The 14,699-nt window shown below is 31.1% G+C and overlaps 1 protein-coding gene across 1 annotated transcript; it reads left to right on the top strand.

Annotated features, from left to right (window-relative positions):
- Positions 1–12,648: 12,648 nt before the first annotated feature.
- On the top strand, positions 12,649–14,699 carry LOC110631234 (transcription factor TCP12). Its single transcript, XM_021778988.2, has one exon. It carries the CDS (start codon positions 12,854–12,856, stop codon positions 14,369–14,371), a length of 1,518 nt encoding a protein of 505 aa, XP_021634680.1. The 5' UTR covers positions 12,649–12,853; the 3' UTR covers positions 14,372–14,699.

Below are 14,699 nucleotides of genomic sequence, written 5' to 3'. Positions count from 1 at the left end.
TTTATTATTTTAATAAAATTAAAAAAAAATAAAGAAGGAAAATGTTAAACGTATAATGAAATAGAGAGTTATGAAATATTTTAAATGTATTTATATTTATAAAATTTTAATAGTTTTAAAGTATAAAGTATGAAATTTTAATATATTAGGGAAATTATTCCCACTAGTTGTGTTACAAATTTCAGTTTTGCTCTCATCTGTTTTGAATTTTAGAAGACTTAACTTCTGAGAACATAGTCAGTTTATTATTTATTAATTTAATATATACTAATATTCACAACAAATAAAATTTAATTAGTTAATAATAATTAAATAATCAATTTATATGGAATTATATATTATGGGTTTACTTGAATTTGATTTAAATAAAAATTATGTAATGATTATTTATTTTAAAAATGTTAAATAATGTCTTAAATGAAATAATAACACGTGTTGCAAAGATGTCTGATATGTGGCACGGTAACCCAGAGGAACCGAATAGAACTTTTATCTGTTCCAGCGGGACCATGACCTCTAGTAATTTGGTGCCGTCCGCCCACTGGCTAATTGCCGGTTCTTTGTTTGGCCCGAAGAGGTTCCCTAATCCTTTCCAAATTCTAACCATAATATCTTATGAACAAATATAATTACCCATTTGAATGTGAAATTTAACATCTTAAAATTTCTTTTTTCTCCCCATTCTTAATTAAGACTAATAATATGGATTAAACCCACTAAAATTTATGTGTGAAGTGCTTAATAACATAAAAATCAATCAAATATTTTCATGATTTGATGAAAACAGTAAGAAAACTTAAGAAGGTTAGGGTCTCACCTCAGAAAGTGAAAGAAAACGACAATACTTATCCTTTCAACCGATTGAGAGCCTTTTATAGGTGACTGACCAGACCACCTTCGGCGGCCACACGTGAAACTGAAAGCTATGCATGTTCGTCGGCCGAATGTCACCTTCGGCGGCCGAACCTGGCTTTTCTGCCTTGATTCTTTTCTTGCAAAAACTCTTTTCATTTTAGTTTAAAAACAGTAAACCATATTACATTACTTTAGAAAAACATAAATCTTACTCTTCTAGAGAATTCCAATATCCTGAATTTCACCGAACAACAGAAATTCCTATGCCAATTATTTAATAAAAAGGAAAAAAAAACGAAATTCTTTGATTTAAAGACATGTCATTGGAACCTTTTTTCATATGGTGTTTTTTATATGCTATATATATATTGTGGTCACACGCATGGCTGGTTTGGTCCCCATTCTTTACATACTTTTCAACTTTTAGAACTCTTTTCTTTTAGAATAATAAGATTTTTAATTTTAGAATATAATATTCAAACATTTGATGATAGCAGCACTAGCACTACCATTAGCATTGGCCACGAGAAGCTCTCTGCTTGATGTGGGGTTATGATGACATCAATCCCACTCTGTCATGACGTTTTATTTCCATTAAAATTTCTTGCCCTAGCGTAGAGAAGCAATAATTTAACATTTGTATGATAATTTTTTTTTCTTATTTGCCTCTGATGAGTTGAGTGGTGTTTGAATTCTTTCAAATTTTTAGCACCAAAATCAACATGTTTCTATTCGTCTCTTACCATATCATGCCATTTGCTACCAACTTTTCTAGCTGAGCCTTTTTTTTCTTAAATAATAATAATAATGAAATTTTATTTTATATATTATATATAATTAGTTTTATTAGAATTCGAATTTGAAACATTAATTTTACCTTATTTTTTGGCTGCTATAAAAAGAATTAAATTCAAAACGAAGGAGAGCAACAAAAAATATATAAAAAAAAGTTGGTGAAAATTAAACTATTGTTTCTGCATGCATGCGCCTGAGCCAAGATCAAGAACTTTTTTTTTTGGCTATAGTCGTAAAGAGAAATTGAGTTGTTATATACGTCAAACCTAGCTTTCTCACAACTTTTCACGTACAAAAGTTAAAATTGATGAAAGCTGGATCATCCTTGTCCTCCATGTTTCCCTCATGGAAGGCCTTTGAAATTTCTTTCATAGCTCAGAAAATTAACTCATCAAATATTTTGTATGTTAGGATATGTTTGAAATTTTGTTTTGAAATTCAGTCTGAAACTTGATAAAAAAAAAAAAAAAGACTTGATATGTTAGGATTCAATAAAGACGGGATTTTTTTCACTTAGATTTATCAAAGGATTTTAAAATTCATGACAAATGATCATTAGCATTGATAAAATGAATTTTTTTTATAAAAAATTACCAATAAATTATAAAATTCGTTAGTAATTTATTAACTTTTTATTTAATATCATTTATTTTGTAAAAAAAAACTCAAATTAATTTTATAAAACCTTTAAAATTTTAATTTTAATTTTTAAATAATTATTAGAAAAAATATTAATTAATTAAATTTATTTTTTACAAACTTTTTTAAAATTTTAAACAGAAAGGGTTAGTGATTTTAAAATTCATTGCTAAATTTGCGTATTTTCATAGTCCACAAAGTATCAACTGATTTCAAAATCTATTAATATATTTAATAGATGAATTTTATATAATCAATTAGTTAATTACTGAGGAATTATCGATTGATTTCACAATCCATTAGGAAAACTAGCACCAATGTTTTTATTATTTTATATTACATAAATTATAAATATAAAATATAATTATTTATAAATTCAAATTAGAAAGCGATTAATAAAATTAAGTTATATTTTTTTATTATTTTATACTATAAAAATTCTAAATATAAAAATATTTGTTAACATAATTATTTAAATATAAAACCAATAATTACTTAAAAACAAAAATTCAAATGTGGGGACTATTTTTTAATAAAACGTAGAGACTAATTGAATTATTTCAAATTCAAATTGAGTGAATGAAATTCAGACAATAAAGATTAATTGTTGATATGTTTATATATATATATATATTCAAAGTCCTGTAGAAGATATATTTCCAAAAGTGTCAAATTTTCAGGTAGGACTTCTGAAAGTTGAAACCGATTCAACTACAACCCAAATGTTGAACTGCTTGACGGCACATTCTGAAAGATGAGAATTTTCTTTCTGGAGAATATTTCTGAATTTAGCGAGAAAATTTAATTCAACTGAAATTGGAATTGAAATTTCAATTTGCTGAAAAAGAAAGAATTACGTACAATTAATAATAAGAAAAAAAAGTGGGAATGTGTAAGCTTTGGTGGCATAATGCAGGCATGCCAATGGTATATCAAATCTTTAAACCCTAAAAGCTATCCAGCAAACACTTGTGAATAATTATATGCTTGTTCTAGTTACTTTCTTTATACTCTAACTGGTGTGGCTTTCTTTTTTTAGCTCTCTCTCGAACTTAATTAATATAATTTCCAGCACAGCAAACTTCTAGGAACTACACGCATAGGCAGTACTCATGGCCTCCACTATGGGACTTCAAAAGATAATGGAGTACATAGTACATTACATCTTCCTCTCATTGGCCATGGCAGCTGGGAGTCATCACCCATATCCATTGAAGCCATTCAACGACTTCTTTATCTGCTTAAATGGCACGCGTTTTACAAAAGAATTCACTCTTGATCATTATGAACTAGTCATTCAAATAGTTGAATATTGAAAGAGGAATTAAAAGAAATGGCATTTTCCCAGTTGAAGACACTGATGAGTTGCATATTCCAAAGGTAAATAGCAGCATAAGCAAGAGTGATAGAGCAGGAGTTAGGGAAAAAAAAGCAGCTTAGGATCCAAAAAGTAATAACAAAATCTGTGTAGTACAGTGATGAAAAGTACAGATGCATGTAAGTTTATGTCTGTACAATTGTGTATATATATCTCACAAAAGCCTATTGATGAGGGAGAGGTTATTTGAATAGAAAACACAACCTGGAAGTGACTAAAAGCCTGGTTGCTGCTTTCAAACTTCTCTTCGACAAAAGTCCAGTGTTTTCAACCCTAGCTAAAGCTTGCCAAGATAATTAATTAATTAGCCTAATTACAAAATAATTAGCCTAATTACAAAATAATTACTACGTAAGACAGTGGAAATGATAGTTTGATGTTCATGTCAACGGTCAGAATTATCCAACAGTTACGGCTTTAAACCAAGAAGATCTCTCAATGGGACCGAACAGAATCTAAAAACAAGCTTTTGCCCGAAATCCCAAAAGATTTTTTTGGCGGAAAACTAATATAAATGGTTGGAGCTTAAGGTGTCCTAATCATGGATGAACACGAATTTTTGTGTGTCTGGTTAGAGATGGGTCTTTTTTGTAGAGTCAAAAATGGCACACCAAGTGTCCCAGGCTTGTAAGAAATGTGTCCTCAAAGTGGGACAGGTAGCGCAGTTGTGCATCAGATTATATATACACTCTTACCTCAACAACACAACCACGTCTCTTTCCATTATAAGTACAAAAAGAAATGCTCTCGTTATCATTTTCACGAAGCCGAAAGCTTACTTCCACTACCCTTGTCTTCAACCCAAAAAAATCAATATCACTAGTGATAAGCCATAAATACTCTCCCACGTCCCTGCAGGTCTGCAAGAAAAAAAAAAGAACAACAAAGAGTGATCCTGTTTGAATTTAGATTTGTTATTCCGAATACAATTCTTCTTTTTTAACTATGCTTGAGTCGCACAATCTCTTCTAAGTCCAACGTCATTGAGCTTCAAGGGACTTTTCAGTATTTTAGGATTAACTTGTTTCCAATTTTCAAAATTTAATAAACTATATATATGTCACAACTCCATTATTGGAAGGCTCCATGAGCATGATTCAAAACAGCCAACATGTGAGATAACCCTATGATGGAGCGACAAAAAAACCATATGATGGAAAAAAAAAAAGTTCAATTGGGTAATCTAAATTAATTAAAATCGGAATTAGTACGCAATTTTTTTTTTCGTTTGATTATTATTGAATGAGTTTTAATTGGTGATTAATTGACAAATCATTTCATTATCATCATCCCTATTTAACTTGTAATTTAACAAAAAATATATACTTTTTTGGCACATCAAGTTGGACCCATTAATTTCAGCATGTCTCTCCATACTTATATTTATATATTTTTGTGTTTAACAGTAAATAAGCATGCATGATTATCGATTTCCAAAAAAAAAATAAAAAAAAGAGAAAAGCATGCATGATTACCTTTTAGTAAAAGGTATATGTTCTTGATGTGTCTACTGGAAAAATGTTTCTAGCTAGAAATATTCAAAAACTTTCTACCAATTTTTATATATATGATGATTGTTATTATATAGACACAGTCCCCATTAACCAAGAACCTCTTGCAGTTCATAATATTGTTTAACAATAAATCAACAATCATCATTTAAAAAATAAACAGCATTGAAATGAATGAGAAAAATCCTACCTTTTTTCTTAAATGAAAATGGAAGATAATGAAGCTGCTTCTCTGTCATCTCTTCACAGAATAATCCCTTTTTTTTTTTTTTTTCCAGCAGTCTTAGCGTAGAATTAATGGTTCCTCCCCACCCAGGAGGAAAGAAAAACAATGCAATAATTGTTCTTTAATACTTAAAACTCAAGCAATTGCAAATGAAGATAGCCTGAGAGAATCATCATCATCATCAATACTCAATACTATAATAACAGTAATTAATAGGGACTTTCCAAGCCTGCTGTAAGCATATGATTGAGCAGTAACTGTAGGTCTTTTCTCTTCAGAATTGTCTCCTTTTAATTCCACTTACATGAAATAAATTATTATTACCCATTACTTTCACAAATATATTTTCTAGATCAAATTGATTTTTTTTTTTTCCTCTTAATTTTGGTCCCATTCAAATGAGACTGGGCTAGCTCAGGTGCTTTAGAAGTTGGCAGTGTTGAGGCCTTGTAAAAGCTTAAGGTAGCTCAACTAAATGCGGTCTTAAGGGCTTTGTTCTTTTTTCCACATGCAATTTTGGGCCTTCAAAAATCAAAGAATTAATTTGACAAGACGCATAACCATTCTTAACCCAAAAATTTCAGTTTCATCGATGGAAAAACCTTGAGCGGATTTTGAAGGGAAGGGCTAATGATGATTAGACCATCTACAGCAAAGCATACAAGCATATACATAAATCCTCAAAACAAGAGCCTAAGGACCTACATCTCTTACCCAAGCAAGTAGAGTTGAGGGGGAAGAGGCTGATGAAAAAACCAAGGCTGGGATGATAAAAACAAAAACTCCCATGACATGAAAAGAACCTTAGCATCACCAAGTCCAAAACAAGAAAATCACACATTCATAACTCCAATAAGTAGGAAAAGAGGCAGCAGACAAAAGTTATTGTAGAACTCAAGAATGTCCCTAAACCGAAAGCCTTATAATGTTATTTCAGCCTATTAAAATTTAATTCTACGTGAGTTCCGGTCCAATTCATCCTGTTAGGTCTAGTCTGTCGGGCCAACCTTTTGGTTCGGAACGAAATAATGCACCAACCCAATCCAATTAGCTGCAACCTGTGTTCAGAGTATGAGACGAGTTTTAGACAAATCCTAAATTATAATTGGAACTTATTCAACATAAAAATATAAAATAATAATAATAATTAAAAATTAATTAAATATATTAAACCACAAATTAGTTGGTGACAGTAGAAGATTGTGTGAATTAAAAAAAAAAAAAAGGAAATCTAGCCTGAGGGTGACACATTCCACCACAAATTGTGTGGTCGGCGGCCGTCTACGTCATAGATATATTGAGTCTTGCTGGATTACCATCATAACTAGCCTAGGGCCCAAGTGGGAGGAGCTATAGAACAAATTGAGTATGTAATAATTGGGGGATAAATGTTTCATTCTCATTTTCATTTTCTTTACAATCACTAATTATTTCTAGAAAATAAAAACAAAAATACAATCACTACCACCTCTCCCTATGTTTTCTAGAGAGAATTCTCTCTGTCCCTTTTTTTTGGCCGACACTAGAGACATTTTTTTATTATTATTGCGGACTCAATTTCTCCTATCCAAATTGTTTCCTCATTGGAGAGTGGATTGTTCCTACTCATCACCAAATGGAGTATATATATTTATTTTTGTTAGTTTTTCTTAACATATTTGAGGATATCTAGGAGGGTTTTATTTAATCTATCTTTTAATGTTTTAGATCTAGTTTTTCTTTTTTAGTTTGCGCACTGATATATCATACTTCACTTGGTTTTCTTCCATTGCCTGTTGCATGTTGGGTCAAGGATATATGAAGGCATGCTCATTCTCTCTACCCAAATATGATAAGTACTTAGTTGTGATGACTCACTCGAATAGCCGAGTAATCCGTTATGCATGATGGTGGTGCTTATTGAAAAATAAAAGGAAATTTTAATATTATGTTCAATTTAAAATAAAAAATAGATATGTAAAATCAAATAAAAATAAATTTAGAAAATAGAGTATCACGATTCTGTAATAACAATATCAAATATCCAGCAATAAAATTAAAAATTAAAAATAAAAGAGGAAATAAATATCAAATTTCAAAATATGAGTAATAATAATATATATATATATATATATATATATATATATATATTTATCTTTTTAAAACTCTTTTATAGAAAATACACTTTTCTCTCTTATTTTTTTTTTATATTTTTATAACATAATATTTTTTTTCTATAGACAAAAAAAAAGTTTTATAGGCAAAAAAAAAAAAAAAAAGTTTTACAAGATTTGACAAATCTATACTTAGGTATAGTTATATTTATTGTCTTAAATACAAAGATTTCTTTCTATGTAATTTTTCACCAAATACATCCAATCAAATAATCATTGCAACAAACTCTTCATTAAAATTTTTGCTCTGAATTCTAAAATTTTTCTTTAAATGCAACCAAATATTCACCGGTCTTAAAAAATTAAAAAAGAGAGTATATATATATCTAAATACTTAAATTAAATATTTAGAATTAAAACTAAATATCTAAAAATCAGTACAATATAGAGAAAAAAACATAACGATCTCAGGTGATTTTCGCTACTTCTCTTCAAACAACAAATTATAAAAGGAATTGGCTAAGAGCCTTTCAACAACGAGGTTGTAAATTCAATAGTTTATGAATATATATCGGTCCCTTTAACAAAGATTTCTATAGTTTATATATATATCGGTCTCTTTCACAAATATTTTTACAGTTTATAGATATGTCAATTCATTCAATAAATTTTTTCTGTAGTTTATGGATATGGCGGTCTTTTCAGCAAATTTTTCCTTCAGTTTATAAATATACCGGTCCATTCAACAAAAATTTTTTGCAATTCATGAACATGTCACTCCTTTCAACAAAAATTTTACACTTTAGAGACATGTCAACTGAAACACAATTTAAAGATATAGAAATCTGAAATACAGTTTAAAGACAATGGAGGCTTGAAATAAATTTTAGATCAATTTATAGACATGTGAGTCTCTTCAAACAAATATTTTACAATTTATGGACTTATCAGTCCCTCACAAATTTGGAAAACCTTCTAAATAAAGATATAAAAACCCAAGTTCTTATAGCTTGTTCGAATATGAAAATGGAGAAAAATTGAGGAAAACAACCATCTTGATAGAAAAATTAACATTTCAACAAAATACAATCACAAAAACTTTGGAAAAAGGCTACTTAAAGGCTCTGATATCACTGTTGAAGAATAAAAGTAAACTCTAATACCATATTCAATTTAAAACAGAAAATAGATATTTAAAAATAAATAGAAATAAACCCAAAAAATAAAATATCATGATTCTGTATAAAAATATCAAATGTTTAGTAACAAAAATAAAATCAAATGCTGAAAGTTCAACTTTAACTAACACATAATAAAATATTCAAAATATTATAATAAAATGAGGAAAAGAAGAAGAGAAAATAAATATCAAATTTCAATGAAGAAAAAATAAAATACTACAAAGGATTTTTTTTTCTTAGTTATCTTTCCAAACTCTTTTATAAAAAATACATTCCTCTCTTTTATTTTTTTTTTTTTTTACATTTTTACTGCATAATATTTTTTTTATATAGGCAAAGGAGAACTTTACAAAATTTGATAAGTCTATACTTAAGTATGTTTATATCTCTTATCTTATGCATAAAGATTCCTTTTTATTTAATTTTTCATTAAACACATTTAATCAAAAAAATTCGTTCCAACAAAATATTTCAACAGCCAACGGTGCTACTGAGAAACATCAACTATGCTGGCCGTTTTTTCCGCACCATCCTTTTAGATCCTTCTCGCTTGTGTTGATTGTCCCGAAACTATGGTTCTTTTCTTCTATGGTTGCTATATCTTGGGTGATAGCGTACTGCTCTTCGTTGTTTGGTCTTAGACCTCATATTATAAAGACACCAGGTCCCTTTCGTCGCTCGTTTGAGATCTGGTAGGCGCGACACTTGGGAGGAAGTTGCTCTTCTCTTATTTCAGTAATAGTTAGAGTTAGATTCCGGACCAGATTGCTTATTAGGCCTGTAGACTAAGTTTGCTAGCCTTTTCTTTGGGCTATAGTTTTGAATTTGTGTTTTGTATATGTATCTATTATACTGGGCCTTTGGCTTTTTTTTTTTTTAATGCAAAGCCAATATCTATCTTTTCGAACAAAAAAGTAATAGTGTTTAATTCAATTTAATTATGCATTTAAATTTTATTGCAAATGAATTTGTAATTTAATATACTGAAATTTTATTGTAACACGTTAAAGAAATTTCAATATTTTCTAATTGATAAGGATATATATATATATTGAAACAATCCGATTTAAAAGCGTCCAAATAACTTTTGAATCCAATTTCTCATAATTCAAAATGATTATTTAATTGTTTCGTTCTAACTATTATATAGAATTTAAAATTGCATTCCTCCGATGTGGGACAGAATCTCAAGGAGTGAGCTGAGTTTTACCCTCTTCTCTGTTAGATTTGCGACGTTCTATTTGCAACTGAATTGAATACAATTGTTAAATTAGAATCAAATTTTTGGATATTGTAGTTCGTTAGTACTTTGGCGGCTCCATCTCATCTCATATGGGTAACTCTTTTTTTACAGACCCATTAGCTCTGCACAATTTATCTGATCCGCTCTAATACCAATTGAAACAGTTCAGTCCAAACTAATCTAAATAACTTCTAAACTCACTTTTCACTTGACCTAAAATAATTAATTTAAATTATTTAATAGTTTGGTGTTAGCTATTATATAAAATTCGAAATTGTCATATTCCGATATGAAATAGAGTCATGCTAGCTATAATATAGAATTTGGAATTGTCATCATATAAAATTTGGAATTGTCATATTCCGTGGATCCGGTCAGGAGCCGACTTTTACATACATGCACCCATTCCCTCCCGTAGTTCCATCTTACATATATGCACCCGTTATGGAGTCTTTCAATGTGCTTTGACGAAATTCCGGTTCTTTGAGCACATTTATCCTTTTCTTTTTCTTTTTCCTTTTTCTCATTGATTGTGTCATTGAAAGCGAACCATGCAATTCCCAATTTTGTCACTATCATGTGGTGCTTGTAATAATAATACAACCAGATGAAGAGGAGAGATTTTTTTGATTAACTTGGAGCTTGTATGGGTTTGACTAGGGTTTATCACAATTTAAGAACATCTGGAGATATAATAATACTGTCACTAAATTAAAGCTCATTGATTGGGTGCAATTAAAGTAGATGAATTTTTTAATATATTTACCAATAAATAATGGAATAGAAGAGAGGAAGTTAAAAGTAGAAGGTATAATGAGCAAGTCAGGAGTGTACTACGGACTCAGCTTGACAAATACTGTAACTAGGGAGAAAGAGAGGAAAATTTTCAGCTCTTTTCTGGGAGCTGTTTCAGGAACGAGAGAAAATGACTGCATGGGAGAAAATAAAGGAAGAACATTTGCAGGGAGCTGTAAAAAGGGCTTGCTTGTATACTGAATAATTGCCATATATTTTCCCTTCAGTTTTGGACCAAATTACAGCAACTAAAAAGAAGAGATTTTTTTTTTTTTTTTTTTACCAAATTGTCATATATTTTCCCTTTAGTTTTTTACCAAAATTTACATGATGCAGATCCCCCATTTTTTATTGTTTCTGGTCAGCGATTAGGCTGCACACTTAATTTGGTTCCAAATACGTAGTAACATCTAGAAAGCTAACTTTTGCCCACCACAAAAAAGGTCAAAAAGTGTGTGTATATATAAAAAATACCGTAAAGGAAATATGCTTTACAATGCAGAAGTGCTTGTGGAAGGAGCTCAAGGGGGCATGAAATATAAAGCATCTGTGGTATTTAGTCTCCCAGTCAAAGAAACATTCGTCCATGTATGAAGATAAAAATCAAGTCTGGCTCAATTTTAGATGCCTCTCTTTCTCTCTGCTAGCTGCTGCTGCTGCTTCCCACTCATATCATTATTTGTCCTTCTTTTTTTCGTAGTCCACATAGCTATAGCTCCCTAGAGGTGGCCATATCTACTGCTCAGTGCTCACTGCACCCAAGTCCTAATCTCTCTCTCTCTCTCTCTCTCTGATCATTTCAAAAAGAAAACAAGAGAATAAGTATGGTTGCTATCAAGAAACACCTGTACCCACGTGAAGGGTCACCATTCTTTCTTTTCTCTTTTTTCTTTTTGGCCAAAGAAGAGTCACCATTATGCAATTCAGCAGGATCTGCGCAAGTTATATATAGGGGTTAGTGCTTCAATTTCTTGCGTGTGTGTGTATATATATATATTTAACTTCCAGTGTTCTTGGTAAAATATTACTTAAACCTTCATACACCATGTTTAAAAGGAAGTTTTAGGAGGTAAACTAATTATTTTTAAAGTATTTATCATGTTTGCAAGGAACGTTTTGTTAGGAAGATTAGGTTTTTAATAGATAACTAAATAATTAAAGTTTTTTTTTAAAAGATAAGCTCTTTAAATTTTTTAAAAAATAAATAAATCTATAAATGTTTTTATAGATCCACAAGTTTCTTTCTTATAAAAATTGACATTTTAAATTTTAAAATAAATTAAATAATCTCTTTCAATTTTATTTTTTTTTCACGTTTTATCACATTTGTTTATAAATAACCTTTTTTAACAATATTTGTCTGCCTGCATTTATATTAGAGAATTTTCACTTTCTTCTAAAAAATTTACCTCTATTTTTTTCCAAGTCTAGAGTTGGAGATGTAGTTATTGAATGATATGTACTACTTTTTAAAAACTATTACTGATGTAGAAGAAAAAGATCACGATAATAATGGCAGTGAAGCAAAATTAGTTTTTGACTAAATATATAATCTAAGTCAAATGTCATCAAATTATAATCAAGTTGGTGATGATGAACCTGTAAAGTAATTTCTTAAACAATTCCGTAAATAAACATAGTATGTTTTTAAAAACTTGAAGATGAGAATAATTTATTTGATCTATTTAAAAATTTTAAAGATTTATTTAGTAAAAAAACTTTACATATTAGGTCAAATTTTAATAGATAAATAAAATTTTCGTCAGGATTGATAAATTAAAATTTTATTTATTTTGTAAAAATAACTCATAAGATTTTCCAAGAAAATAACTTATATCCAATGTTCTTAATTACATTAATATGTACGAATATATTTGCTCAATCAACCATTACTTTGCGACTTTTGCCATTTTTTTCCCTTTCCCTTCATTAAACAAGCTGCACCAATTCTTTTCTAATTAAGGATGATGGTGAAGAAGGAGAAGATGAAGCTTTTGTCTTTAATAAATGGTACCCACTTCTTGTCTCAATTTCTATATACTTTTTTACCTGCTTTAGTTTGAGAACACAACGCTCGCAGGCCCCAAGTAGGAGATACCTCCTTCAAAGCAACAGTACTAAAGCTATCTTGTGAACCATGTATTCTTCAAGCAATTTCGATCCTTTTCAATACGTTCAAAATCCGACAACCATAGCAAGCTCCTTCGCAAACGCTCAAAGCCCTAGTTCCATGCAAGAGGCCGACCATTCTTCATCTTCTTTGCACTTTCCTTTACCCTTTCTTGATCAACGTGATTTGCTTCTAAGTGACGTCTTTACTCAGCATCACCCTCAACAACAACAGATACTGGTGTCTAGTGCTAATTTGGCAGCAGAGTCGACTCGGGAGATGAACCCTGCTGTTTCAAAGAAGGCAACAAGAAGCAATAACAAGAAACAGAGGAGCAATATGAATGGTACAAAACAGCCGATTTCTCGAAAGAGAACTGGGAAAAAGGACCGCCATAGCAAGATCCATACCGCTCAAGGGCCGAGAGATCGGAGAATGAGGTTATCCGTTCAAATTGCTAGAAAGTTCTTTAATCTCCAAGACATGTTAGGCTTTGACAAAGCAAGCAAAACCATCGACTGGCTGTTCACAAAATCAAAGGCCGCAATCAAGGAACTCATAGACAGTCTCCCTAGTGCGAAGAGAAATGGTAGTAGTGGTGGTGACCAGACTGTTTCTTCTACTTCAGAGAGTGAAATTATGCTACCAGGGATAACGATGACGCCCGATAATGGAGACAAGAGAGAGATGGTAGTAGAAGGTGAACCATTTGTAAGTAATCCTAGACAAAGGCTCAAAAAAACAAATAAACCAGTCCTTAATTCTCTTGCTCGGGAGTCTAGGGACAAGGCGAGAGCAAGAGCAAGGGAGAGAACAAAAGAGAAACAGAAGATCAAAGGCCTTGTCAAGTCCAAACATTTTTCTCAAGCAAACCCTAACAAATTGGAGCAGTTAGGTTCTGCTAGCTCCCTCGAAAATGGTGAAAGCTTGGGTTTTGGAAGCCAAGAAATGGAGTCTTCTTCAAAGATGGTTCGTGAAGAAGAAGAAGAAGAACCTGCAACTTACTTGCTTCAACATCAAATGAATTCTGTAAGAATCGTTGACAAATTTCTGGGGCTTACAAGCGCACCACAATCTTGCTCAAGTTTTTATCTTTCTGGCAACTTTGTGGTTCCAAGTGTTGGTGGGGCTGATTTCGAGGATGAGTTTTCAGGGTTTCCTGGAAATTGGGACATCAGCAATGGAAGAGAACTCCAGAACATACATTGTGCAATGCCAAACATGAAGCTATCAACGGGTAATGTCCATGTTCAAAACCCTCGTGCAATTTTCATGACCACCTCAGATGCACGAAAACAGAATTCTAGTTCAAATTTCAGTGCCATCTCAAATGTTCAAGAACAGAACCTTAGTTCAGCTTTCATGCCCTTTTTAAACTCCCATGAAGAAAACCCTTGTTCAGTTTTCATCTCAGATTCCAATGAACAAAACCCTAGTCCAAGTCCTATGACCGCCATGGACAATGCAGGTTTGCGTTCTCACTTAACAAAAGATCAATTCTCCTGCAATTCTAATGCTGCCAATAAGTTCGGCAGCTTATATTGAAGTGCCCAAACTCTCTCTCATATATGTGTTTGATCAAACCAAGAAGAAGAAGAAGAAGAAGAAGAAAGACATTTTTCTCTTGTCTAGTATTCCTCTGCAGTACTTGCCTGTTACCTTTTAACATTGCCTTTGCTAAATGTGGAACTCATAGAAAATAAGTATTTGCTCGCCTTTCCTACAAAGATTTATCAGAATTTCTTCAGAATGGGAGCATGTTGTGTTGGTCTTTATTCATGGATCTGTTATTGTTTTGACAATTCTCTCATTTCTTTAGAAATCATGCATGATCTTTCTCCGAGTGATTTAGTTAACTGCCTCTATATATAGC

This window comes from Manihot esculenta, chromosome 14 (assembly GCF_001659605.2).
Source record: "Manihot esculenta cultivar AM560-2 chromosome 14, M.esculenta_v8, whole genome shotgun sequence".
Taxonomy (NCBI): Eukaryota; Viridiplantae; Streptophyta; class Magnoliopsida; order Malpighiales; family Euphorbiaceae; genus Manihot; species Manihot esculenta.
The sequence above is the reverse complement of the archived record's forward strand: the minus strand, read 5'-3'. Positions and strand labels throughout refer to the sequence as shown.

Excerpts from the sequence above, each read along its gene's own strand:
- LOC110631234 (XM_021778988.2), top strand. The coding sequence starts at position 12,854 with ATGTATTCTTCAAGCAATTTCGATCCTTTTCAATACGTTCAAAATCCG.